General features: G+C 41.2%; 1 protein-coding gene across 8 annotated transcripts in view; it reads left to right on the top strand.

Moving 5' to 3' along the window:
- The window catches only part of FER (FER tyrosine kinase), a 339100-nt gene that overhangs the window by 90094 nt on the left and 224236 nt on the right, over positions 1–24770 (top strand). For 6 of the 8 annotated variants that reach the window (XM_075932044.1, XM_075932041.1, XM_075932040.1 and 3 more), the window contains 2 exons: positions 17378–17470; positions 20846–20914. In XM_075932044.1, the coding sequence (XP_075788159.1) occupies positions 17378–17470; positions 20846–20914 (162 nt within the window). The remainder of the gene's footprint in view (positions 1–17377; positions 17471–20845; positions 20915–24770) is intronic. The other 2 variants (XM_075932046.1, XM_075932047.1) reach the window with 1 other exon arrangement.

The following is a 24770-nucleotide window of genomic DNA, read 5'->3' as shown; positions in this document are numbered from 1 at the left end:
TTAATACAGCATCTAGAGTGAACCCGAGATTTTCTATATTATTTCTCTGCAAGATAGCAATATTAGTAACTCTTCTTTCCCTAGCATCTCATCCAGTATTCCAAACTACTAACTTTTTTCTCCAAATAAACATTACTTTCAATAGGTATTGGTCTTGTCACTACTATCACCATCAGTGTGAGTTCTGTTTGGGACATGGTGTGAGTCAGACGTTTCATGAGGGAATAGACAAGGTCCTGGAAGGAATACACATTTTGTTTGAGTAGTGGTTAGTGGTACAGACTAAGAAAAATATCAGTGTTCGTCACTAGGTGATACTTGGTGACCAGACGTTCCTGGAAATGACAGGTATTCTATTCCAAAGAGAAAAACCCAGGGTGTCACAAACTGAAAGAAATATCTATTGGTAAACTTTCATAAAAGTGCTGTTATAGAACATTTCAAGTCCTGATCAAAAATCCTTTCTTTTTTGCTTTGTTTTAAAAATGATGTTTGAGTGTTCATCTGTTCTATTCAAGTGAACGATACATTTTTCCAGTTCATAAGAACTGTATTATTCTGTGGATTAGATACAGATTCATTCAGAAAGTAAATATAAAATATCATTGTAAGCAAAACATTGTTTTGCCATCATTTTTTCCCTAGTTCCAAATCACAGGAGGCAAGGGATTTTCACTGTGTGGCTGCCAAAAGTTAGATCTGTATAATTTAGAAAGACTTATGTGAAGCAGCCAAAAAAACCTGGCTGTCTCAAGTCTAGCATTGCCACTAGTGTCTTTTATTAAAGCAATTTGCAAAAATAAAGATATTTTTCCAGGAAATATTTTGCTTCAGTTAGAGGAAGTAGAGGCAAGGGCAAAGTTTGGATCAAAGAATGATGTGATTCTGAGCTCAGTTCACATGCTTAGCCAGCAACTATCAGCTACACTTTATGCCTCTTAACTAAGATTTAATTTAGGAGAAGTCTACTACATTCAGTAGTCAAGTTGCATCAACTATACTAATCAATCAAGAATGATTGTGAATGTTTTTCAGTACCTCGACATTTGTAAAAAATCTAAATATGGAGTACACCACAATAATTTGAAACACATTGAAGGAAAAAGTCATGATATTTTCCAAAAAGGTCATCAGTTTCACCCATTATATTTGTCCTTTTTGAAATTTCTCTTTCCTGTACCTCTGTAAATCTTAATGGAGCAACAATGAGCAAAAATTTGTTAGCTGGTATTCTAGCAAATGTTAGCATAGCAAATAAAATACTAAGTCATTGCTCAAGCAGTTGCCTTGCAGGTTAGTTAAAAGCCAGAGGGAGAAAAAATAAATGTTGGGCCATGACTATGGTTGCTGACTAGGTTGTCAGCAGTAGCATCAAATGAGAGAAACTGTCTTTGGAACTACTGTACAATGCAGGTTGTTCCAGTTATGATAAATAGGTGGGCATAATTTGATGTAATTTTGTTTATTTATGATGAATGTCCAAAGTTGTTGAACACAGGACGAATCACACAGTGGAGACAGTGTCCTTGCTCACAGATAGAAGCATCTTCAGTCAGCACCCAATCCTCTCACTGGGCTTCTCTCTCTCTTTTTTTCTTCTCTGCTGAGTTTTTTGCCTGCGTCTGTGTGTCTCACATGGATTGAGAGGGAACCACCTCTACCAATCAATGCTCCTGCCCTTGCATTTGAAACCTTTTAAGTCACATTTCAGTGTTTGCTTAAGCTTTTAATATGCTCATGCTTTATGTGCTGCTACTTTTATTTCAGCCATTGCTGTACATTTAACCTGAATGAAAGGTGGCTGCAACACCCTCCCTATAACAGTCAGATTTAACCCAATCTATGGCAGTACTGTTATTCCTTATGTCAAATGTCATGAATAGGAGCTGCTAAGGAGAATCTGACTTACCTGAAGAATGAGTAAAGGGTTAAGCAACTCTGGAGATAAGCCCCCTCCCTCAGGTGTCAGGCATTCAGCCAGTAATATGTAGCTAGGAATTTCAAACCAAGAAATTCCTCTCTCTTCTATTTGTTTTTGAGATGAGCAGTTTTCCCCAGGTAACAAGGATGAGGATCCTCCCAGGAATGGACTCCTTGAAATTTAAAGTTTAAGTAGGGAAAAGTTTAAATAGTCTGTCAGGTTTATTGTTTCCCATTTGTCTGAGCTGATTGTTTTTCACTTGTGTAACGAAGGATTACAATCCAGGGATTTCCACTGAATCTATTTTATTCCATGGCTTTTAACACCCCATCATTTACTATACTTGCAACAGTAGTCTTGTTTTGATAGTAAAAGTGTTTCCCTTTTTGTTTTGATTAACGGGTATTGGTTGATTTTTATGTCTTTAAACCTATGTGCCTAAGTTACCCGGGAGAAGCAGAGTCCCATTGTTCTCTGAGGATTCCCTCTGTTTGTTTTCCCAACTCCAAGCAAAACAGAGGTTGAGGTAGAGGGGAGAGCTTTGCATTAGAGAGGGGTTTTATTTTATTTTATTTTTATTTTTATTTTATTTTATTTTAACTACACTTGGATGGTGGAAGTGGCCAATTTTCTTCCTTTTGGGTCTCAGGGAAACTGAGAACCAAACAAGTTTGTCTCTGGGAGTTAGAGACAGGTTCTTACAGAGTTTATTCTGCTAGCCGGTCCCTGTATCTACACTCGAAGTACTAGGTTGGGAAATTTAGTCATGACAAATATGATGTAAAATAGACAGTTGTAGCAGAAATTCAATGCTTCCTTCAGCCATTTAGAGAAGAATCTGAAGATAATATTAAACACAAATGAAACCATCGCCCTTCTCTTTTAAATAGTATTTACCAACAAAATAGTAAATTGTAGAAGTTTCCATGCACACTTTAGCACAATAGTGAAATGGAGTTGTTTTGCCTAACTAGCTACTTAGGCAATTCGATTTCACTATTGTGGGAGTATAAAACACTTAGGTTCAATACTGTCATCAGTGGCACTGTGAAAGAATTCTATTGTTGCAGCATAATGCCATTTGATTCAGTATATTTTATGATTTTAGGTCTATTGCAAACTTGATATCTTCCCAATCTCAGGAAACCAACATTAAGCCAATCCTGCTGTGCCAGAGTGCCACCCAGAGCAAACCCTCTCAAGGCATGGCTTTGAAGGAATCTTACTATCAGTTTCCTCCTGTATTGTCCAATAACTTACTCACAATCTAAATACTTAAAGTAGTCCTACCTTCTTTTCAAACTCCATACTCAAGGACAGGATGCAGAATTTATTCTCTCTATAAAACTCCTTGTCCATAGCCAGCTCCGTTTTTGTCATGTAGTAACTGCAGAGCTCCTCCGTGCACCCTTCTTGTGCACTCTACTTCCTGTCTTTTTACATGTCATGCCTGCCCCTGCCTAGCAGAGCTTCATCTTCAGTTAGGCTTTAACTTTCCCTGGCTCTCCTCTAGTTGCAACCTATAAGATTAACTGGTTGTTTTTAACCAGCTTGCGCCTTGTGAGGGGAGGTCACCTCATCATGTATCCCTCTTGCCCTTTGTTCAAGCGGAATGGAAAAGCTATAACGTGCACTTTTTAACAAGGATATTGAAGAATTGGAGTGGGTACAGAATAGAGCCACAAACATGACCCGTTGGGCCCGACAGTCTAGCCAGCTTTCTATTCATCTTACAGTCCATTTTTCCAATCCATATTCCCTTAACTTGATGGCAAGAATATTGTGAGACTATATCAAAAGCTTTGCTAAAGTCAAGGTATATCACATCCACTGACTTTCTCATATCCACATAGCCAATTACCTCATCATAGAAGCTAATCAAATTGGTCAGGCAGGACTTGCCCTTTGTGAATCCATGTTGACTATTCCTGATCACTTCCCCCTCTTCCAAGTGCTTCAAAATGGATTCCTTGAGGATCTCCTCCATAATTTTTTCTGGGGACTGAGGTAAGGCTGACGGGGCTGTAGTTCTCTGGCTTGTCCTTCTTCCCTTTTTTAAAGATGGGCACTACATTTGCCTTTTTCCAATAATCCAGGATCTCTCAAGATCTCCATGAGTTTTCAAAGATAATGGCCAAAGGCTCCCCAGTGACATTTGCCAACTCCCTCAGTACCCTTGGATACATTAAATCCGGGCCCATGGATTTGTGTATATTTAGCTTTTTTAAATAGTTCCTAACTTGTTCTTTCCCCACCAAGGGCTGCCCATCTCTTTCCCATACTGTGTTGCCTTGTGCAGTTGTCCGGAAGCTGACCTTGGCCGTGAGGACAAAGGCAAAGAAAGCATTGAGTACTTCAGCTTTTCCCACATCATCTGTCACTAGGTTACCTCTCCCATCTAGTAAGGGACCCACACCCTCTCTGATCACCCTCTTATTGCTAACATGCCTGTAGAAACCTTTCTTGTTATCCTTCACATCCCTTGTTAGCTGCAATTCCAATTGCGCTTTCGCCTTCATGTGTACTTAATTCCTGGCAATGATCAGAGATACACAGAAAAAGGTCATGATGAATAGGATAGCCTTACACGTATTACATTAATAGTTGGGGAGATATCCAGTTGTGTCCTACCCCTCCTTTGCATGGAAGGACTAAAGCTGTGAAACTGCTACACAATGTTACAGTTTCTACTGCCTACTGACATGTCAACGGACAGTCTCAGCTGCAAAATTCCCACATGACCAGAAATGGGAAATGGATTCAGTGATACTCTGTAACACCCTGTACTTTGAAGGAGCACCTTAGAACCTCTCCATCCCGTATCCCTCACAGTCATATGATTATGATATGATTTGTGTGAGAGCACCTAGGTTAGAGAGTTATGGAAGCATGGCGAGTTCCAGCTTGTTTCCCTGACTTTCCATAATAGACTCACTGTTGCAGGGTTGATTGATTTTTTTTTTTTAAGTGTAGGTCTACCCATAGTATAGTTCAGTCTTTTTTTCTAAGTCATGGTCCCTGTCAGTTCTGTTGTGGCTATTGCATTTTTAGAGCTACCTAGCGTTTCCTGCAAAATATCTGTTTGTTACCTTAATATATAGGGATTGCTGTGCAGCACCAGCAGGAAAGACAAGCAGACTTTGGGGGATTTATTTGGCTTTCTCTGTATTATAAAGTTACACAGGCCCTGATCCATAAATTTCCCTACTAAAGCAAGCTGGGAAAGATTAGATTGGCACCTAGATACTACAGTAATGGTAGTCACCTTTACAAATATATGCAACTAAGCAGTTCCCCATAAGCAAGCTGAGAGATGTTCAAAAAAAAGTTTATCCTTACACCTGTCTAGACTATTGGTTATTTAACAGCAAAATCTTCAAGTTAAGTTCTGTCCTGAAAGCTGATAAAAATTGGAGAGTTGGGTCACATATTCATAATGTCAAAACTACTGAGACAGAATTTGATAAGAACAAATAAAAAGAACAATTTTTAAACTGTGTGAAACCTGTAAACTCATTTTATGGTCTCATAATCAAGTTGAGTTTATTCCTGGTTGTAAATTGTAACTACTAGCAGTTCTGCTGACCAAATTCTGCCTTCATATATCATGGAGAGCATAATGAGGGCTGATAAACTTTCATTACTGAAAATGATACCCAACATAAAGAACCCTGTATGACTCTCAAATCCCAGGGTGAGTTTACATGGTTGATAGTTGGGGGTGTGATAACCCCCCCTTCTTCCTTTTTCAAACTTTGCAATTATTAATTAGATGAAATTGAAATGCAGTAAACATGGAACTCCTTAATATTTGTGCAGTTACTTTTCAGGGTAGGACCATACTTTTACATTTTTTTTATGCATTTCATCTCTTAAAGGTGACCTTGAAAGGGAAAAATATACTCTTCCCCTTGAGTTTGCTTCTTTCTGATGTGTGAAAGCTTTTCATGTATTTATAAACAAATTCTTGTCTCTGTTTACCTTGGTAATTCAAGTCTTGGAAGGTCTCTGTAGGCAGAGGGTTTTCATTCTGTGGACAATTTAATTGAAATTGCCATTTGATCCATCACCTGGATCCATATTCTTTGTATAGCTTAATTGGCTCTCTATTTATGTTGCCCCTCATCTTGATATGTATGTTCTCTAATATTCTCAACTGCATGAATTTTTCTTTTGAGAGAATCCTATGACAACCCTTTTTGCAGTTACAGCGGTTGCTCATTTGATAAAATACCATAAAAACACTATGTCAAATTGAGTGATTTGAGACCTAATGAAATGATGCCATCATGAGTTAACAGAATGAAAGCTGAGCAATTTAGAGAAAGGCTTTTAGTCAAAATAACTTCTGTGATTTAGAAACAAGAACTTCCATCTTGGGGGTTGGCCAAACTGCTTTATTCATGATCTGTTGAGAGAAGGAGCTGGCAGGGGTAGAGGTAACTTTTCGCTGCTCTTCCATTTTCTCAGTTTTGAGGCTCTTGCGGGGCACTTTTTGTCCTTGGTGTAACTTAGAACAGTACATTATGTTGGCACTTGCAGCTTTTAATGACAGATGAAGAGAATGGATATATTTTTTTCCAATTTTCGATATTCTGTTCTAACAATTGGAAAATGTAATTTTTTAAAATTAAATAAGACTTTTTACATTTTTAGTTCTTATTTTTTTAGTTTTAAATTGCTAAACTAGATGCTTTATAACCTGTATTCATATTCTTATTTGCAAAATAGAGTTTCAGTTCTTTGCGTAAAGATTTTTCTGAAAACAAAAGTCATACTTAAAATGCTCATCGGAGCTGAAAAACACAAGTCTGGGGCCTCTTTAGCATCTTCACTGTGATGACATTGCAAACTGAGGATAAATGATGTTCAAACAGCTTTTATTACATCTGTAACAAAATGCATTTTTGACTATATTAAGACAGCTTGAAATGCTCCAAGTGACTGAGACATCATCAGAGTTTGCAGTTTGAATTCAGCATGACTTCTTCTATTAAGTTATGTTATGTAGGTGTAACTGAATATCCCACCTATAGGTGCCAAAATAAGGACATATTTAGGTACTAGCTGGAGTTAGCTGGCGTTGCTCGGTCCTGCTCCCTGCTGGCCGATTCGCCTACCTCCCCTAAGCCCTACTTCCTGCTGGCGGGTTCGCCTCCTCCCGATCTGCCCTGGCCAGCCCCGCTGTCCCCACCCCATGAGCAACTCTGTTTCCTGCCAGCTGCCCCTCCCCCGATTTCCCCAGGCCAGCCCCACCTGTCTCTGCCTGTCTCCCCGCCCCCCCCCACCGGCTCTGCTTCCTGCCGGACGCCCCTCCCCTGATCTCCCCCCACGAGCTCTTCTTCCCACCCCCCTCCATCCTCCCAGGCAGCCCCACTCTCTTCTCCCCCCGCCCCCAATCAAGTGTGTCTGGGTGGGTTTTTTTTAGACTACCTGGTAACCATGGGGGCAGGGTGAGTGCCCAAGCTGTTGTACATGTCGTGGTGGGGACTGCAGGTGGTGGGCACATGACCTAGGGTGGGTGGGGCTGCCCCTACAGTGCAGCGGGTTATTTTTTTATTTTTGCAGGTTGAGATGGGCCCGATTGGGTCCAAAAGTAGCTTAAAACCTTCTCGTGGAGGAAAGGTTATCCTATAGAAAGCTTGGTTGCGGTAGCTCTTATAGTGTCTGAGTTATTAGAGCACAAACATAGAAACTTTCTCCTTTATATATTAGATTCAAGAGCGGTGCATTAAAAATACCCCCAAACCCTCAATATTTTGTATTTTGCCTATAGCAATTTTGTAAAATTCAAGTAAATTCAGTGACATTTACGAAAATAGCATTATTAATTTTAATTCGTTAGGAATTTTACTTTGGTAGCACAAAATGTCAAATAGTTTGTGCATCATCCCTACTGCATAGGCCATAGAGTTTCAGCTTTGGCTCTGCTGACATGATACCACTTATGCAACCCCTTCTGTAGGAATCAGTAGCCTATGTATATGCATATGCACCTGCTTCTGCTCACTTTGTCCTGCTTTGTTCTACTCCTGCTCTCTTTCCCTTGACCACATTCTTATTGCTTGCAATGCAGGATGGGTCTTACAGGCTACAGAGGAAGGGACAGGATTTGAAATTGAACTTCGACCAACCAGGAAACCTTCCATTATTTGTCAGTGCCTTTGCCTTGAGTGTTGCCATATGACTAGTTATCTTGGTATATTTGTTAATAGTGACAGTCTGTTTATTACTAAAGGGTTACGTTCTTGGCCTATGCTAATATGGCACAATGTATTTCTTTGCAGCTTTGTTTTTAGTTTTAATGTTACTTTATTTTTCATTTTCTCCAAGGTGTTGTCTGGGAATACAATAGAATTCATCAATCAAATTCCTTTTTTCTTTTTATTTTGTTATCTGATACCTTTGATCAGTACTTCCATGATTCTTTTCATATTCAGCATTTCAAATAAAAAATTGGCTTTAAGTTTTGCAATGCAGGCTATTAAATTGACAAAAAATGGTCTCAGAGAATTTAGAACTCACATCTTAGAATGTTTCCTTGCTTGGGCTTTAAGTACTTAAAAGTGCCATTATTATCTGTTTAGGTTTATAACCAATATGAACTTTGTTAATATTTATAGAGAAAATATAGGGAATATTGTTGGAATTTTTTGTGTCTCCCACTCTGCTCATGAGAAAGATGATACTCTTGGGGGCAGGGAGGGATTTCATTTCCTTGAGAAGATGAGCAGGCCAACTTATTCCCACTGCATAGATGTTTTAGATCTATAAAAATATTATGCAGTCTCATACAGTATCAGTTCAGTTTGTTGTAGCTGAGCATGTCCAAAGGAAAAAGCAACACTTTCAGCTGTTGCATTATCTGTGTTCTCACATAAACTATGTAGAGGAAATCATTTGTACGAACAGAAAATGTTCTTCACATTTGAACCTTTATGGTTTTGTATATGACATAAGTCAAGGAAATTTGCTGATTTATTACGAATTACAAAATATGTACCTACAAAATAAAGCTATTTTGATAGCATCATAACATCTAATTACACAGCCTCCACATGTCCACAATTCCTGCTGAAGCCTAGAAAGTGGCAAATTGATTCACATCTAGCAAGGTATTTTGTAGTAAGTATATGAGTGGTCACACTTAATGTTTCTACTGATTGGAGAGAGATTTTCTTAAAATTCAGAATACGGGTATAACCAGAAATGTCTCTCAAATTGGTAAAAATGTTTGAGGGTATTCACTATGTACTACAGAACTAACCTACTTTTTAAAAACTTGTCATTTTGTTTCTGTTCTTTTTATGTGTTCACATTACAGCCTTATGGGCCTGGATCTCCCCATTCCGTTTCTAGATAGCTCTGCAGACATCAGGCAAGTGATAACTATCTCATGCTGATGATACTCCCTAGTCTCCCTAGTTCAAACAAATGGTTAGTGTTCAGATAGCTTCAAATAGTGTTGGCTTCATGTACGGGGTAACACTCATGCCAGTGGTGTTTGTTCAAAAATGAAGTTCTCAATAAGAAACCATTAAAAAAAAAAGAGGCAGAGAAAGAAGTCAGCCAAATCTTCTAAATTTATCATGAGCTTTATAGACATGAGTATAATGTTGTATGCTTGCAGAGGTCTATTAATCTAGTCCAATTTACTGCATAACAGAGGCCATAAAACTTCCCCAAAATAATTCCAAGGGCAAATCTTTTTAGAAGAAAACATCCAATTGTGATCTAAAAATTGTTAGTGATGGAGAATGCATCTTGACTCTTGGTAATTGTTCCAGTGGTTGATTATTCTCACTCTTAAAAGATTTACAGCTTATAAAGTCTAAACTTATTTAGCATCTGTCACTACTATTTTGTTAATCCTTTATTAATTCTTGCAGCTCTTCTTTGGATCCTCTCCACTTTACCAAATAAGAGTACATCATCCATTTTAAGTTTACATTTTAATATGTGTTCTAACAGGCATTTCATACTCGGAAATACATTTTCCTTCTGTGTTTCTCGTGTAGGTTCTATTGATGTCAGGTTCTCAAGTCCAGATGACGTAATCACTGACTGCTGTGCATTAGTTAGAGCAGTGTTCCCAATTTTATTTGGCCAAGGAACCCTTTTCAGAATTTCAAGGAACCCCTAGGTTTGTCAAGCAAAAAAAAAAGGGGGGGGGAACCCCCCCACCTCCCTTCCATGAGGCCTCATCCGCTCTGTTCCCCTCCTCTCTGTCACTTGCTATCCCCAGCCCTTATACCTGTCTCAACCTAGTGAGAGTGAGGTGTGGGGTGGGAATGAGGGATTTGGGTGTGGAAAGGGGTGAGAAGTACAAGCTCTGGGAGGGAATTTGGATGCAGGAGAAGGGGCTTTTGGCTCAGGGAGGGGGCTTCAGGCTGGGGAGTGTTGGGTTCAGGTGGAAGGTTGGGGTGCTGAGCAAGCCAGGGCTTGTGGCTGTGAGGGTGCAGGAGTTTGAGCTGGATATGTGAGGGACTCAGGGCAAGAAGGTTGTGAGTGTGATGGACTCAGGACACAGATTTGTGATGTGTGGATGATGGAGGAATGTTGTGGCAGAAGACTGAGGATGTGGGGCTGCAGGAGTTTGGGGATGTAAGAGGCTCAGGACAGGGGGTTCCAGTGTATGATAGGCTCAGATTTGGGGGCAGGTGGTGCAGGAGTGTTATGATGCTGCAGTGAAATTAGGGTTTGGTCCCAATTGGGGGCCTGTTGGCCAGGCTTCATTTTTAAATAAACGATGTCAAACTTAAAAGGTTTTAGCATTGTCTTTACATATGAGAGGGGTGAGGAACCTGTTTTGAGTCAAAGGTCACAGAAAAGTCAGTTGGGGCCACACAAGTGAGATGCAAAAAAACCACTCCTCCAAAAAACCCCAAGCCTCACTAATGTGGTCCCAAATGTGCTGGTGGGGGTAGGGGACAGAGTGCTAGTGGGTGCTGGGGATGGGGAGAGGGTGCTGCTAAGTGGAAGGATGCTGGCTCAGGTGGCAGGGTGCTGGGGTAGGGTGCTGGGGCAGGCAGGTAGCAGGGTGCTGGGGTCAGGGACATGGTCCTGCTGGACACTAGGGTGACTGGCAGGGTGCTGGGACAAGGAGCAGTTTAAATGCAGTAGAAGTTGGGCTGCCTGCCTGCCAGGCTCTTATTACATTTAAATTGCAGAGGTGCAGGGGGGTTAACTTCCCGTATTGACTAATTGTGTAGTTAATGAAAATTCTATCGACTACACAATTAGCACATTAGCCGCCTCTTAACATCCCTAGTAGTCATTTAATCCATTGATACAGAATTGACCTGCTAGTAGGCTAAGGGCAATCTGCTGTATTACCAGATCGTACTTTCAAATGGTGTGCAGTATTGTTTACATATGAGACTGGTAAAAAGAGTGTAATGTTTATTTGTGAGTAACTGGGCAAATAATGATCAAGTGTTAGTTATATTGTTTTATAAGTTCCCTATTTGTCTCACGATGAGACTAGTATGAAAGTTTAATTTTTACCTTTTCCTGTTGATGCTATTCTTATTTTATACATCTGTAGTGCAAACTGTGGACACATTGCAGAATGTTGTTTAAAGAAATAATTGGTGTAACTAGCAAGTAGAGCAGGGGTGGGCAATAATTTTTAAAAGGGGGCCACTTCACAAATTGCTCAAGTGGCCCGGGCTGCCCTGGAAGGGGCGTGGCCTTGGGTGGGAAAGGCAGGACCAGGAGACCCTGGCTTGAGGTTGGGGGAGCAGGTGAAGTCTTTGCTCGCAGCTAGAGAGTATTGCCACATGTTTTAAAACAGCTGGTGGTTCCCTTTAGGCTCTGTAGCAGGAGACGACCTCATGCACTCCCTCCACCCCTAGGCCAATCGGGGTGTGGGGCCAGGAGAGCATGCAAAGTCTCTCACTGCGTGCCCCCCGCCCTGCGAGGGGTGCGCGGCAGCTAGACAGAGCTGCTGGCTGTTTTAAAACAGCCAACAGTTCCCTCTGATGTTGCATGCCCTGGTGTGGGAAGGAGACTTCGCGTGCTCCCCCGTCACCAGGTCTTGATTGACCTGAGGGCAGGGGAACGGCAGGGCAGTTGTGGGCCAGATCCAACCTGCAGAGGCCCCTTTGCTCACCTCTCAAGTAGAGTATTGCCTACTGGCTGAATTGAAGTATAGGTTGAACCTCCGAAATCCGAGACTCCGGTCCAGCAGCATCTGTGTTCCAGCAGAGCGAGGGATGTTGCTGGACCAAAGAGCTCTGGAGCAACGCAGGGGCTGGGTAGCCCTGGCTGGCCCAGTAGGCATCTGGGGAGCCTCAGCCCTGGACAGCATCAGTGGGGCCAGGCAATGGCCTGGAAGCTCCTGCCCAGGCCAGGGAACCCCTCGGTGTTAGCAGGGCCATGTGGCTGGGGAGTCCTGGCCGCAGCCGGGAACCCCTGGCTGCAGCTTGGCTGTTTGTGGCCTGGTGGCTCCAGCCAGGAACCCTGAGAAACCCCCCGTGGCAACAGGACCGGGCTGACAGGGCAGCCTCTGCCAGGGAACCCCCAGCTGAAGTGGGGCTGTGGGAGGTGGGTGCCAGAATCCCCAATGGCAGCAGGGCAGCCCTTGCAGGTGGCTCCAGCTGGAGAACCTCTAGCAGCAGCAGGGTGAGTGGTGCTGGGTGGCCCAGCTAGAAACCCCAGAGAATGCTCTGCGACAGCGGGACTGGTCCAAATGGTCCCTGACAGGAACCCTGGGAGACCCTGGGGCAACGGGTGGGCAGCAAGATGGGAAGCTGTGCCAGGCCAGCTTTAGTGTGGCCAGTTGTAGGGCAGGGCGCCCCAAGGAGAGGAGCCCAGGAGCTGGGGCAGCCAGCAGGGGAGCAGTGACCTTCTCTAGTCTGGCAAACTCCCTGGTCTGTCTCAGCTCAGGTCTCAAAGGTGGTAGACCAGGTAGGTCCAACCTATAGTACATGAGTTTCCAGGATGGGCATACACTGCAGATAACATTTACTTATTGGTAAGGATATGATTCTGTGATGGGAGTCACTGATTGCTTTATTTTCCGGTAGTTCCATGACTTTGTCTGGGGAAGGGCTGGAGCAGTGGCTGGTGGAAAAACTGCCAAGGGAACAGCAGACAGGCAGGTGGCTACTGGAACAGCTCACCATCAGTCAGCCCTTGGGCCACTGGAACAGTGTCCAGGAGGCTGCCACAGGAACAGCTTGACCAATGGCCAGCCCCATAGCAGCTGACACAGATGACTGCCAGTCAGCCTCAGTGCCACAGGAGCAGGGGTCCCTAATCCGCCGTAGCAGCAGTTGGAGTTACCTCATTGCTCTTTCAGGCAGGAGTATGTGTGGTCAGACCCTGGCTGCACTTTGTCTCCACCCTTTTCCCAGGCTATTTTGAGTAAAATTCAGAGGCAGGTAATGGGCTTCCATGATTTTGTTTTGTTTGTTTGAAACCTGTTCCATGTTATTACTAAAAATACCTGTGACAGAACATGAACCTTACTTATTGGTTTTACGTTTTGTTGACCATTTAGAAAATTATTCTGCCAAAAGCTGAAGTTACATAACTGTTTATGTATTTAGTTATTTCAGTTTTTAACGTCTGTAGTTCCAAAGCTCTGAGACACTTTGAAAATCACTAATAGACCTATTACCTCAAGATCCAACACGGTGACAAAATAAAATTAAATTTAAATTCCTTCAAAGAATCCTCACCTGAGTCCCAGGAATTCTGCTCCCTAACCATATTACAGGTGGAACCTCTCTGGTCCTGCGCCCTCGGGACCTAAGCATTCTCAAACCATGCAGTTCATTGGATCAGGGGATGTCAACACTCCCCTCCTGGCTGTTGACCCTGCTCTCAGGTGCCAGCCCAGGCCACTGGGCTCTTCTCTTAACCACTGTTATTGGTGCATTCTCTGCTGCACCAGCCCCACTGCCTCTGGGCCCTGGCTTGGGCTGCACTAATGGCTCTGGCTATGGCTCTCTGGTCCAGAAATACCCATGGTCCTCCCTGGATTACAGGTGTTGCTGAACCAGAGATTCCTGGATTTTAGAGGTTAAACCTGTATCACACATCTGCTTAAGGGACAAGGCAGCGAAGATGGACCTATTACTGACATTGTGTAGTTAGGTTTGCCTTACATTTCTGTTTATAAGCTTCTTATTTACTTGATTGTAACTTCATCAAATTTTAACCATTTGAGCTGAAATTTTCCGTGTTTTGCTTTCTGTCTTAAATTATTTAGAAGAAATTTAGCAATAGCCAAATGAATCATATTGCTTAGATGGAAGAGCAAACTGCCTCTGGGATAGAAACTTGGCTCAGTGACTTGGCTGACCTAGCAGCAAAATGAGGGGTAATGTTTAAGAGAAGGAGGACTTCAGACAAATTTGAAAAGATCTGAGTTAAGCTTTTGGAAACTTTTGATTAATTCCTAGCAGATGGAAACTGAGATGTATCTCTGCTTTTTCTTCTTGCTTTCCTTTTTCCACTCTTACCCCTTTCTTTACTTTTTTTGTTGTTTTGTCCTTTTTGTTTCTTCCTGGTTATGGGGAAGAACTAAAAAAATCAATAAAAACAAAAAAGCAAAGATTCAGCAAAACAGCCCAGTTGTTTCTCAGAGAGCAGGTGAGCAAAAAAAAAAAAAAAAAATCTCTGAATAGTAGTAGCGCCTCCTCATAGTGCAAGAACTTGAAATTTAATGATAGTTTTAGGAATAGGGAAGTGCCTTTTGTGGGGCTTGTGAAAATCCACTTAGATTTTGCTAGGTTTTAAACATCTCCACTTTTCTATTAGCATGTGATCTGATAGAGCTCTTTATTGGTATGGTGAACACTCCGTCTACACTGAGTTCTCTCTTTAGCCCAACAGAGATTGAGCTCCATGCAGTTGCCATTCTGGCTTATGGAAGGATCTAGGGAGGGATCATGAATTCTAGACCCAGCTCTTGTACTGACTAGAAATAAGATTTTTGTGCACTTCCAGTCTCGTCTTAATTGAGCAAGACCTAACTTTTGGAGGCAATCAGTATCACTCGGTCTGTTTAACAGAGTAACTGAAAGTCTATGTAAGAACCTGAACCCAGTCCTCAAACATGTCAATTATAAATGGCATCCACAACTGCACACTTCTTTATAATAAATGTATCTACTTGCTCAGCAGCTGCCTGGGTATTCGCATCCCTTAGCATGCATGCTTGCCTTTTAGGCAAAGCCTTGGCTTTTGTCACACAATGATGTGGTTGAACTCTTCACTCCTCTTCCTTGTTGCATTAAGCAACAGGTTGGAGCCAGGTGTTGAGTCCAGGGAAACAGCAAGCTACAGAATGGACCGCTGCTGCCTGGACTCACTCTCCAACTCCCAGAGCCAGCACAGTGGGGAAGGATGGAGCCAGGGTAAGCGTGGGGCTGGGCAGGTTTATTCTCCAACCTCTGGCCCAGGGGGCAGGAGCAAATCCACTGCTGCTCAGAGTTGAGTGCAGGATTGGGCAAACTCATTCTCAAATCCTGGAGAGGAGCTGCCATGGCTCAGAGAGACTGTGGGGCCAGGAGGGCTCAGTTTCCAGCTTCTGTGAGACAGGAGACTTTGCTGCCCGGTGTTAGTGGTACTCTCTATCTCGCCAGACCCTCCTTCTGTCTCACAGATTTCCCTTCCACACTTGGCTGAGAGAGAGCTAGGTCCAGCTCTTCCAAACAATATTTTTACCCTCCACCTGTGATCTTACTGTTTCAGTTTTTGTTCAGCAAATTGTTGTGCTTGCTTCCAGAAAAACGTGCATCATGTCCCTCTCTACTGGTAGATTGATAAAGATAATAGCTTACTTCTACCCATAGGAATTGATTGACTTTGGAGGGATGGGGGGTTTAATAGCATTAACTGTAAGTATAGGCCTAACTTATGGATGTACTGATTGTTAGTGCTACTTAAAAATTACAGTGTACATAGTGAGTGAGTCAGAGTCAGAGACGGTGCTCCCTCCCAAGTTTCTTTATATGGGGCTGGCCTGAGCCACCTGGCATTGCTGATTGCTTCCCTGAATGTTTTTCTCCACTCCTTGGGCTCAACCCACAGTTGAAAAACATCTGCTGTGCAGTTGGGAGGTAGAATGTCCTTCCATGCCCCCCCCCCCCCACCCTGCACAAATCTCCACCCATGCTTCTGTTGTCATTTACTACTTTACCTCAAGTAATGGAGCTCTGTGTTGAGATTTGAAGTTCTTGGATTCAGACCTTGCTGATGTGCTGATTAATACGCTTCTATATGTCGGATTTTCTGTTTTTCCAGATATATTTTTAAAAGACTTAAGGTTTTTTGTTTGGCGTTTCCTATGTTAAAAGTGTATTTAAGTTGAAAAGTCAAGCGCTCAAGTTAGAAAATGCCAGAATTTAAATACAGTAGTCCATATAACCTTAATTGGGTCCGTTTCTGTAAATGTATTATAATATGATTGCTAGTTACATTAGAGCAGACAATTTGTTCTATAGCCCTGGGTTATCCTGAAGTCTTCCAGGGATATATTAGTTCCTCTACATATTTGGGAGTACATTAGTTCCTCTACATATTTGCCTACTTACCCAACAGGCTACATAAAAAACAGTAACTAAATACAAACTAAAATTCCATACGATGATTTGTTCATGCTGCCTTACATACTATGCTTTAAAATGTAAGTACAATATTTATGTTCCTATTGATTTATTTTATTATTATATGGTAAAAATGAGAAAGCAAACAATGTTTCCATAATAGTTTGACTGTGACACTTGTGTATTTTGTCTGATTTTATAAGCAAGTAATTTTTAATTGAGTTGAAACTTGGAGCACATAAGACAAATTAGACTCCTGAAAGGGTACAATAGCGTGGAAACTTTGGGAGCCACTTTTCTACAGGATTCACACTTGAATATACTGGATGGTCACTTTTCACCCACTTTTTCCCCCTCTCATCTTCCCATTTGTCCAACTTTTTCTTACCATTTTTGGTAACTGTTCCACAGCTTTGTTGTCTGTGCACCTCATGCTGCATTCAGTGCCGTACAGAGCAGGAAGAGATAATAAAGGAAAGACAATGGAGATGAAAATTAAGTGATATGCATACAAAAGAGCTACTTGCAGAGTTTTGTGTTCCACTGTGTGGATAGCTTAAAAAAACCCCTCCCATTAAAAATGACCTATTCTGGGGCAGTTAAAGAAGGAGGCTAGACCTGACTGTACTATTACATAATTTAAAATCTGTTACAAGGCTGACAGTAATTTTATTTTTAAATAATTACTCTCATCTTCTGTATTAAATATTATAAAATTTGGGCAAGTTCCTCAACTGATATAAATTGGATAACTCTGAAGTTTGTGCGGCAATGCTAGTGAATATCTGTTTATATTTAACCAAAACAGGGAAAGAATGTTAGATTATAAATACTCAGAAATCTGTGTTGTGTAGTTTATTATTGTTGCTGATATTCTTTTCCCCCCCTCTTGTAGGATAAGAAGGACAAGGTGTCCAGGTTTGATACTATTCGTCACTCCATAGCAGGAATGATACGAGCTCCAAAATCCATGCTGGGCTCTTCATCAGTAAGTAGTATTTACAATGGAGTGTTCTTCTGTCCCACTTTTTGCAAAGCAGATATATGATTATTTTTAATACTACCACATACATGCAAAATATTATATTAAAATAGCATTCAGAAATCGTAAGTTCTGACTGGTCATTAGACATGATAAAACCATGACATGACAGAGTCTGTCAGAACTACTTTTAGTTAAGTCCACTTTCCAAACATTTATCAAGTGCCTTTTCCGTTGCTCCAGGACATTGTTATAAAATGATAAAAAAAATCATTTTTGTAGAGCATTAATGTATTGACTGACTGACAGTCTGTTGCATTGTGTATTCCTTGGTCAATCTGGTGGTATAATGTATCCCTTACATGCCATCTCAAAACATTTACACCCCTTACTAAATACAGTTATTACCGATATTGATGCATGTAGGAGCTCATTGATTTCTGAGGTGCTGTTTGGGACATCTGGTATTCTAGAGCCTGATCCAAAGTTCATTTCAATCAATGGGAATTTTTGTATTTTTAAAATAGGCTCTGGAGCAGGTTCTTAAGCAGTGGAGAAATGCTTTTGAGGCCTGGATGCATTCAGGCTGTTGAAAAATAAAAATCGGAGGAGGGAAAGGAAAACAAGCTGTGTGATGCTTGCTGATCTACTTTGAAGTATGCACTAAAATTTATATCAAGTGCTGAATTGCATACATTTCACTTAGATGTCTAACTTTATTTTAAAATGGTTCTCTTCCAAAGCTTAGCTGAGGACTCTCAGCTGGCGAAGGGCAAATTTATTGCTCCAGAAATTTAAAGAAGGCCCAAACAAACCTTGTAAGAACTTGCAAATAAAATTCTCCTTTGGGTTGATGTGAGGTGAGGTGCGATTGGTCACCCTAAGTTTCAGCCCAAAAGGAAGCTTATTGAGAAAGAGAGTGGTGTAGAATGAATGGACTTTATCAGTAGTCAGTATTGTATCACTACCAAGTAAGGTGTAATTTATCTACACCATAATTGAAATAGATGTGTTGGAGAGATGATAAAATACATCTATGTGTCTGAAGAGTATAAATCATAATAAAGAGGAAGAATTATTTAGGATGGTCCAAACAAGGATATAAATAGCAGTAATGGGATGAAGTTAAGAAACGGAAATGTTAGGCTCAGTAATGGAAAAATCTCCTTGAAAATGAGGGCTAGTCTACAGTAGAAGCTCTATAGCGGCACAGCTGCACTGCTATAGTGCATCTGATGAAGTTGTTTTATGCCAACATTAAAGGAACATTATCACACCAGCACTTAGGCTGTGTCTAGACTACACAGTTCTTCCAGAAAAAGATATGCAAATTTCAAACCACAATTGGTGTGGCTTTTTCTGCCTTTTTTTGGGGGGGGAGGGAGCTTTTCTGACATTTGGCCCGTCTACACTGGTCCAAATATGGAGAAAGCCCCATTTTTCTGAACATCCCTTCTTCCTCATAAAACGAGGTTTACAGGGATGCCAAAAAAATGCATCTGCTCTTCCAAAAAAAAATTCGGAAGAGCAGACATATTCTTTGGATGTGATAGTCTAGACACGTACCCTTAGATTGGTGCAAGTTATGTCACAGAAGGGTGTTCTTTATTCACTCCTTGGGTGACTTAAATTATACTAACAGAATCTGGAGTGTCCTCAGATATATTAGTTTGTGGGATAATTTTCCCAGGAAAACGGTGAAAGCTGCATTGCTTGAGATCTCAAAAGCTATACTAGATCTTCACTACACTTAAAGGAAACAAATCTTTACCAAAGAGAGATGAAGTATCTACATTATATGGAAAGCTCTTGTAACTGTCATAATAAAGCAATATTTTTCATGTGTTCATAATTATAATAATTATGTTCGTACCATATAATGCAGTGAAACTTTAATTTTTATGGTATGCTCCAGAAAAAGTGTATTACAAACTATTTTAGAGAATGAAATAATAGATAAAAATGGAGAGAGAAACTCAGATTGGAAGTGCATTTTGAAGTGAAATTGAGAGTGAAACGTGTCTACGTTGAAGTTTATGGCAAACACCTATTTTTTTCAGTGGTGTCAACATTTTACCAAGAGACTCTCTGGACTTGACTCTGATCAACTACTCTTATGTCAGTTGAATTATGTTTAAGTGAGATCAGAATCAGGGCCACCATGGCAGGAAGATGCAGGAAATCAGTTCCAAAAGGCTGGAACAATAGAGAGGAGAAGAGAAGAATAGGGTCTATGAACAATATTCTGGAGAAGGGCAGTAACCTAATATATGTCCTGTATCTTACTGCTTATACTTTGTCAGGAGTGGGGAACTTTTTTAGGATTGGAGGTATCTGACCTATAGAAAAGTCAGTCAGGGGCCGCACACAAGTGAGAAACAAAAAAGGAAAAAACAAATCCTCATTGACACAGTCCCCAACTGAGGAGAAACACACTCCCCACATTCCCCTCACACATCAGTGCCTAGTAGATTTTTTTGTGCTCTAGCCCCACAAGGAGGCAGTGAGGGCTGGAGTGCCAGTGTGAGCTCCCCAGTGCTGGGGAGGAGGTCCTGAGCATCAGGGACTGGATTCAGGCAAGCCCGGGGCCACATCTGGCCCCCAGGTCTTAGGATTCCCACCTACTAAATTAGAACGTATCACCCACCCAGCTGCACTTCTTGAGTATTTTTGTTATGTGTTGTGAGTTAATGATTTAATGCAACCTTTCAGTAATAATTACCATACATGCATGGATACAATTTCCATTGTAATTTTGTAGCTAACTGCCACAAAAACTAGTTACTGACCATTAATTTTTTTCTTGCTGCCCTTTGTGGCAGTGCTTCTTGAAGTGAAGATTGATTGTTAGAATATGGGCATTTCAAACTTGATGTGCATTTTCCCCAGTATTCTAGGTATATTACAATCACTGGAGTATATTACGGTATATAAGATGCCAGATGTATAATAAAACAACATAATATAACACATTTTAACTGAAAGACATACTCATATTTTCAGTAGTAATAGAGATGTAGCCGTGTTAGTCTGGTCTTGCTGAAATAAAAGACAGGACTATGCAGCACTTTAAAGACTAACAAGATGGTTTATTAGGTGATGAGCTTTCGTGGGCCAGACCCACTTCCTCAGATCAAATTTTCAAATCATAGCATTTAAAATTAGAAGAAAAATGCTGTTGATGCTATTACAGAACATATTTCCATTAAAATATCATTCTAGCTGTTTGCTTTCCAAGTGTACATTTTCAATATTTTAACAAGCTATGTGAAAAAAAAAATCTTGGTTTGAATACAGTATTATAGCAATGTCCACAGTTAGTGAGAGGGAAATATAGTTATTGTCATGCATAACCAAAGACAACCTTTTATTTTTTTTTAGTGCCCTCCGGAGAAAGTAGCAGAGAAACCTTGTACTTCCTCAAACACCCAGGAGTTTAGTAAAACTCAGGTTAATTATCATGCATTTGTTAGTATTTAGATGTCTTATAGTTGTCAAGGTCTTTATGTGCTTTGTCTAATCTGTTAGATGAAAAGAGGAGGGGACACAGGTGATTACAAAGTCAGTCTCTTATTTAATACTTTACTCTGAAACCTTAAGAAATGCTTAGCTGAGTTTTTATCTCAGAAACATTTGGGAATTACTAGTAGAGCTGCAACCAACAGAGAAGAGAAACGACACCCTGTAGTACGAGACTGTATGTGATGGTACAGTATTACAAAAAAGCTAGGAAGCTGTTATAAATAGGCAATTGAGGATTCCTTCAGTAAGGGGTAATTTTTGGCTGTGATAGAGATTGCATATACATTGTATACAACCCTTTTCTATTTCCCCTGGCATAGCGGTATAGTATTTTGGGCCTTGGTCAAATTGTTCTGTACTCCAGCAGACTCAGTAAATATAATAGCCTCTTGGGAATTTGTATATGTCTCCATGGCAGTTGGGTGTGATTCCACGCATGGGTACACAAACTCACGCTAGCGTTACTCAAATTAGTGCATTAAAATATCAGTCTGGATGTTGCATGCCATATTGAGTAAAGCTAGCACAAGTCTGTCTGCCTGCACTGGGCATCTCACTCCTGACTGCAGTGCATATATAATCTTATGGTCTTAAGGTAACTTAGAGCAGCTTGAGGGCTTCTCCATGAAGATACGGATGGTGGAAACCTAGCCCCAGAATAGAGGATGCATACGTAACTTACTGAAAGCAGCTGAGGATCTGCTTCCAGAATCTAATACTTTTATAGCATGGACTGCTAGCTGATGGCTATCGCTCCCATTCACTGTTATACAGACTACCTCCCCTACCATCTATAAGCTCATAATTATGATAACAGCAATAGCTTCTTTGGTACTTGGAATGAGTTTATGTATTTTTCTTAGTTGTTTTTAAAGGTATTTGGCACCTGGGAGAAGAGACACACCATTGTGTTATGAGGCAACTCTGTTACCAAAGCCAGAATTTCACAGCTTTTCTGGTGTATTTTGCTCTAATACCTTTGGACAATGGATAAGAAAGGGTGAAGATTGAGACAGATATGAGATGGTTTATAGAGGGAAAGTAGAGAGGATGAAAGGAAAACGAAGAAAAGGTCAAAACCCAAAAAGCAGGATAAGTAAGACAGAGTAGATGGAAAAGAGAAGAGAGAGACTTCAACAAATCCCAAGAGAATGGCTTTTGTCACAATAAAACTAAATCAGATGTCCATAAACGGATAGAGCAGTAATACAAATGTTTGTACTCTGAGGTTAGAAAACAAGGATTAATTGATAAACCCTTACCTCTCACATTCTGACCCCATAGTCTACTCAGTAGTGGTAGGATACTGTCCTATTTGAACTAGTATGTGAATGAACTGAACCTTGTAATAGGCCCAGTTGCCCCTCAAGTTCAACGTATTCTTTTTCTCTCTAAGAAATTCTGTACTTTTTGCAGATATCTCATAGTAATTATGTTTTAGTCCCTTACTGTTTTTTTTTAAATCAACTTGGTATTAGTGTTTATATAGTGGATGATAGCTCTTATGAAATTCAGCTCTTTAGGATTAGAAAATACTTTTAAAATATTGTTCATATCAGTGTTATCTTATTTTGTGGTTTATTTAATTTTGCTTTAATATGCAGTGTTTTGTGAAATGCTACAGCCTCTTTGGATTTATAAGTCCCTTGATCTGAAGTAGCTATTGGCCTCACATGGTGTATTGCCCCGTAAAATAATTAATTAATTACATTTGAATGTGCCTAATGTCAGTAGAATTATGCTGTCTGGGCTAAGAAAAATGTTAGAGGGAAAATTCTTAAAGGATCAACCTATTTTTTTCTATTTTTACTAATCCAAGAATATGCCCTTCTTTTCTCCACAAAGGAATTAAAATATCTTCCTAATAAAAATACAAACTCTTCATTGCTTCAAGAGCACAGAATAAAGCAATTCAGGTTGAACCTCCCAAATCTCGGACTCTCTGGTCTGGAAACATCTGTGGTCTTCCTGTACCAAAGAGCCCTGGAGGCCAGGAGTGGGAGAGATAGTTAGGAGCCCCAGCTGGGCCAGCGGCTGGGAAGCCCAGTCCCAAGGGGTCCCGACCCTAGCTGAGAACCTCTACGGCAGTATGGCAGCCTACAGAGTCCCTGCCCCGGCAGGGAACTCCCAGCAGCAGCATGGCTGATGGGGGAGTCCCCACCCTGGCTGGGAATCCTAGCAGGGACCAAATCTGGCAGCCGCTGGGAAGCCCCAGCATTGGTGGGGGCCGGTGGCAGCTTGGGAGCCTTGGGCTACAGGGCTGCAGCAGCCAGTGACACCCTGTGCCAGAGAAACCCACAGCCCAGAGAGGAGCTGGCCATGGGCATGCAGACAGCAATGGCCTCCCCGGTCCCGCAAACTCTCTGGTTTGGAACTGCTCAGGTCCTGAGGATGATGGACCAGGGAGGTATAACCTATACAACAAGTTTCAACTAACTATATGTGATAAAATGGAACAAATGTAAATTATTAAGTAAAAGAGTATCATTGAGGTATTTGTGGGTGGAGGGTTGCTATCTTTTTAAAGAGCACACATTGCTCAGCAACCGTTACACTGAAAGTCAGGGAGCTACATGTTTTTTTCAGGGTCCTCTTGTTTCTCAGTATGTTCAAAGGTAATTAGGGTAGGACATGTCTAAAAAAAGGTTGAGTCCTTTTTGGGCAGAACATTTTGCCCAGTTTTATTTCTGCTGTTAGTATGAAGTTGAAATAAGTTTTACTCTAAGTTCATATGAAAGTGAAAAGGAGGAGAGGATCCATAAGGGAGAAAAGGGAGATTACTGTGTATATATAAGGGGAGAGGAAAGAGGGATGTGAGGGAATCCCCCCAAAATTCCAAGGTAAAGTATGGGCAACCATAGAAATCCTGTAATGGAAGAAAGGAAAGAGAAAGAGGATCAGACAAAGAGAGAATAATAAGTAAACCCATAATTAGTGTGAATGATACATTTCAGTTTATTTCAAATAACATTTAATTTTATGGTGATGGTGAATTTACAGTAAATTTCCGATAATCCGGCACCTTTAGGACCCAGGGGGTACCGGATTTTCAGATATGCCAGATTATCGGAAGGGGGGGCTATGAGGGGTCTGGGATAGGGTGGAGGGATGCCACCCTAGATCCCTCTTAGCCCCCCCTCCTTCTGATAGTTGGGCTCTGTCCCAGGCATCCCCGATTCAGCCGCTGATGGTCAGTTTCAGCAGTGGCTGTACCAGGGATGCCTGCGGCAGAGCAGCTCGGGTGCTGCCGGGTTGGTCCAGTAGCGCCGCCCCTCAGCGCTGTGAGACCAACCCATCAAAATGTTATACCAAATAAAAGCAAGCAGGATCTTATGAGGGGGATAAGGTAAAAAGCCACATTTATTGTAAAGATAATAATAAAAAAATAAAGAAAAGATAGAAGCAAACAACGTTGTTTAACTACTTAACCCTTAACATATAAACATTCATTCATTCATTCATTCAGGTTCTGTGTATTTGTTATAGTTACCAGCCTGGAAGTTGCTTGTGACAGAATACTGGCCAGGTACTCTGTACACAAGTGATGGTAGTGGGGAGCGAAGTCCTGATCAGATGCGCATCTGAAGCTCCTGGTAGGCTGGCAGCAGAACCTTGGACTCTGATTCCATAGTTTTTTAGTCCAGTTCTTATAGGAATGTCTTCCTATGCCAGTCTATGGAAATTGCTGCATCATGCTGATGTCTTCAGGGTGGCTGCCAGGTGCTCGTCAGTGATCTCATCGGGTGGACCTCCAGTACTTGGTTTTCTCCACTTGACACCTTTT

This window comes from Pelodiscus sinensis, chromosome 6 (assembly GCF_049634645.1).
Source record: "Pelodiscus sinensis isolate JC-2024 chromosome 6, ASM4963464v1, whole genome shotgun sequence".
NCBI classification, from domain to species: Eukaryota; Metazoa; Chordata; order Testudines; family Trionychidae; genus Pelodiscus; species Pelodiscus sinensis.
Note: the sequence above shows the minus strand (reverse complement) of the source record. Positions and strands in the feature narration are given on the sequence as shown.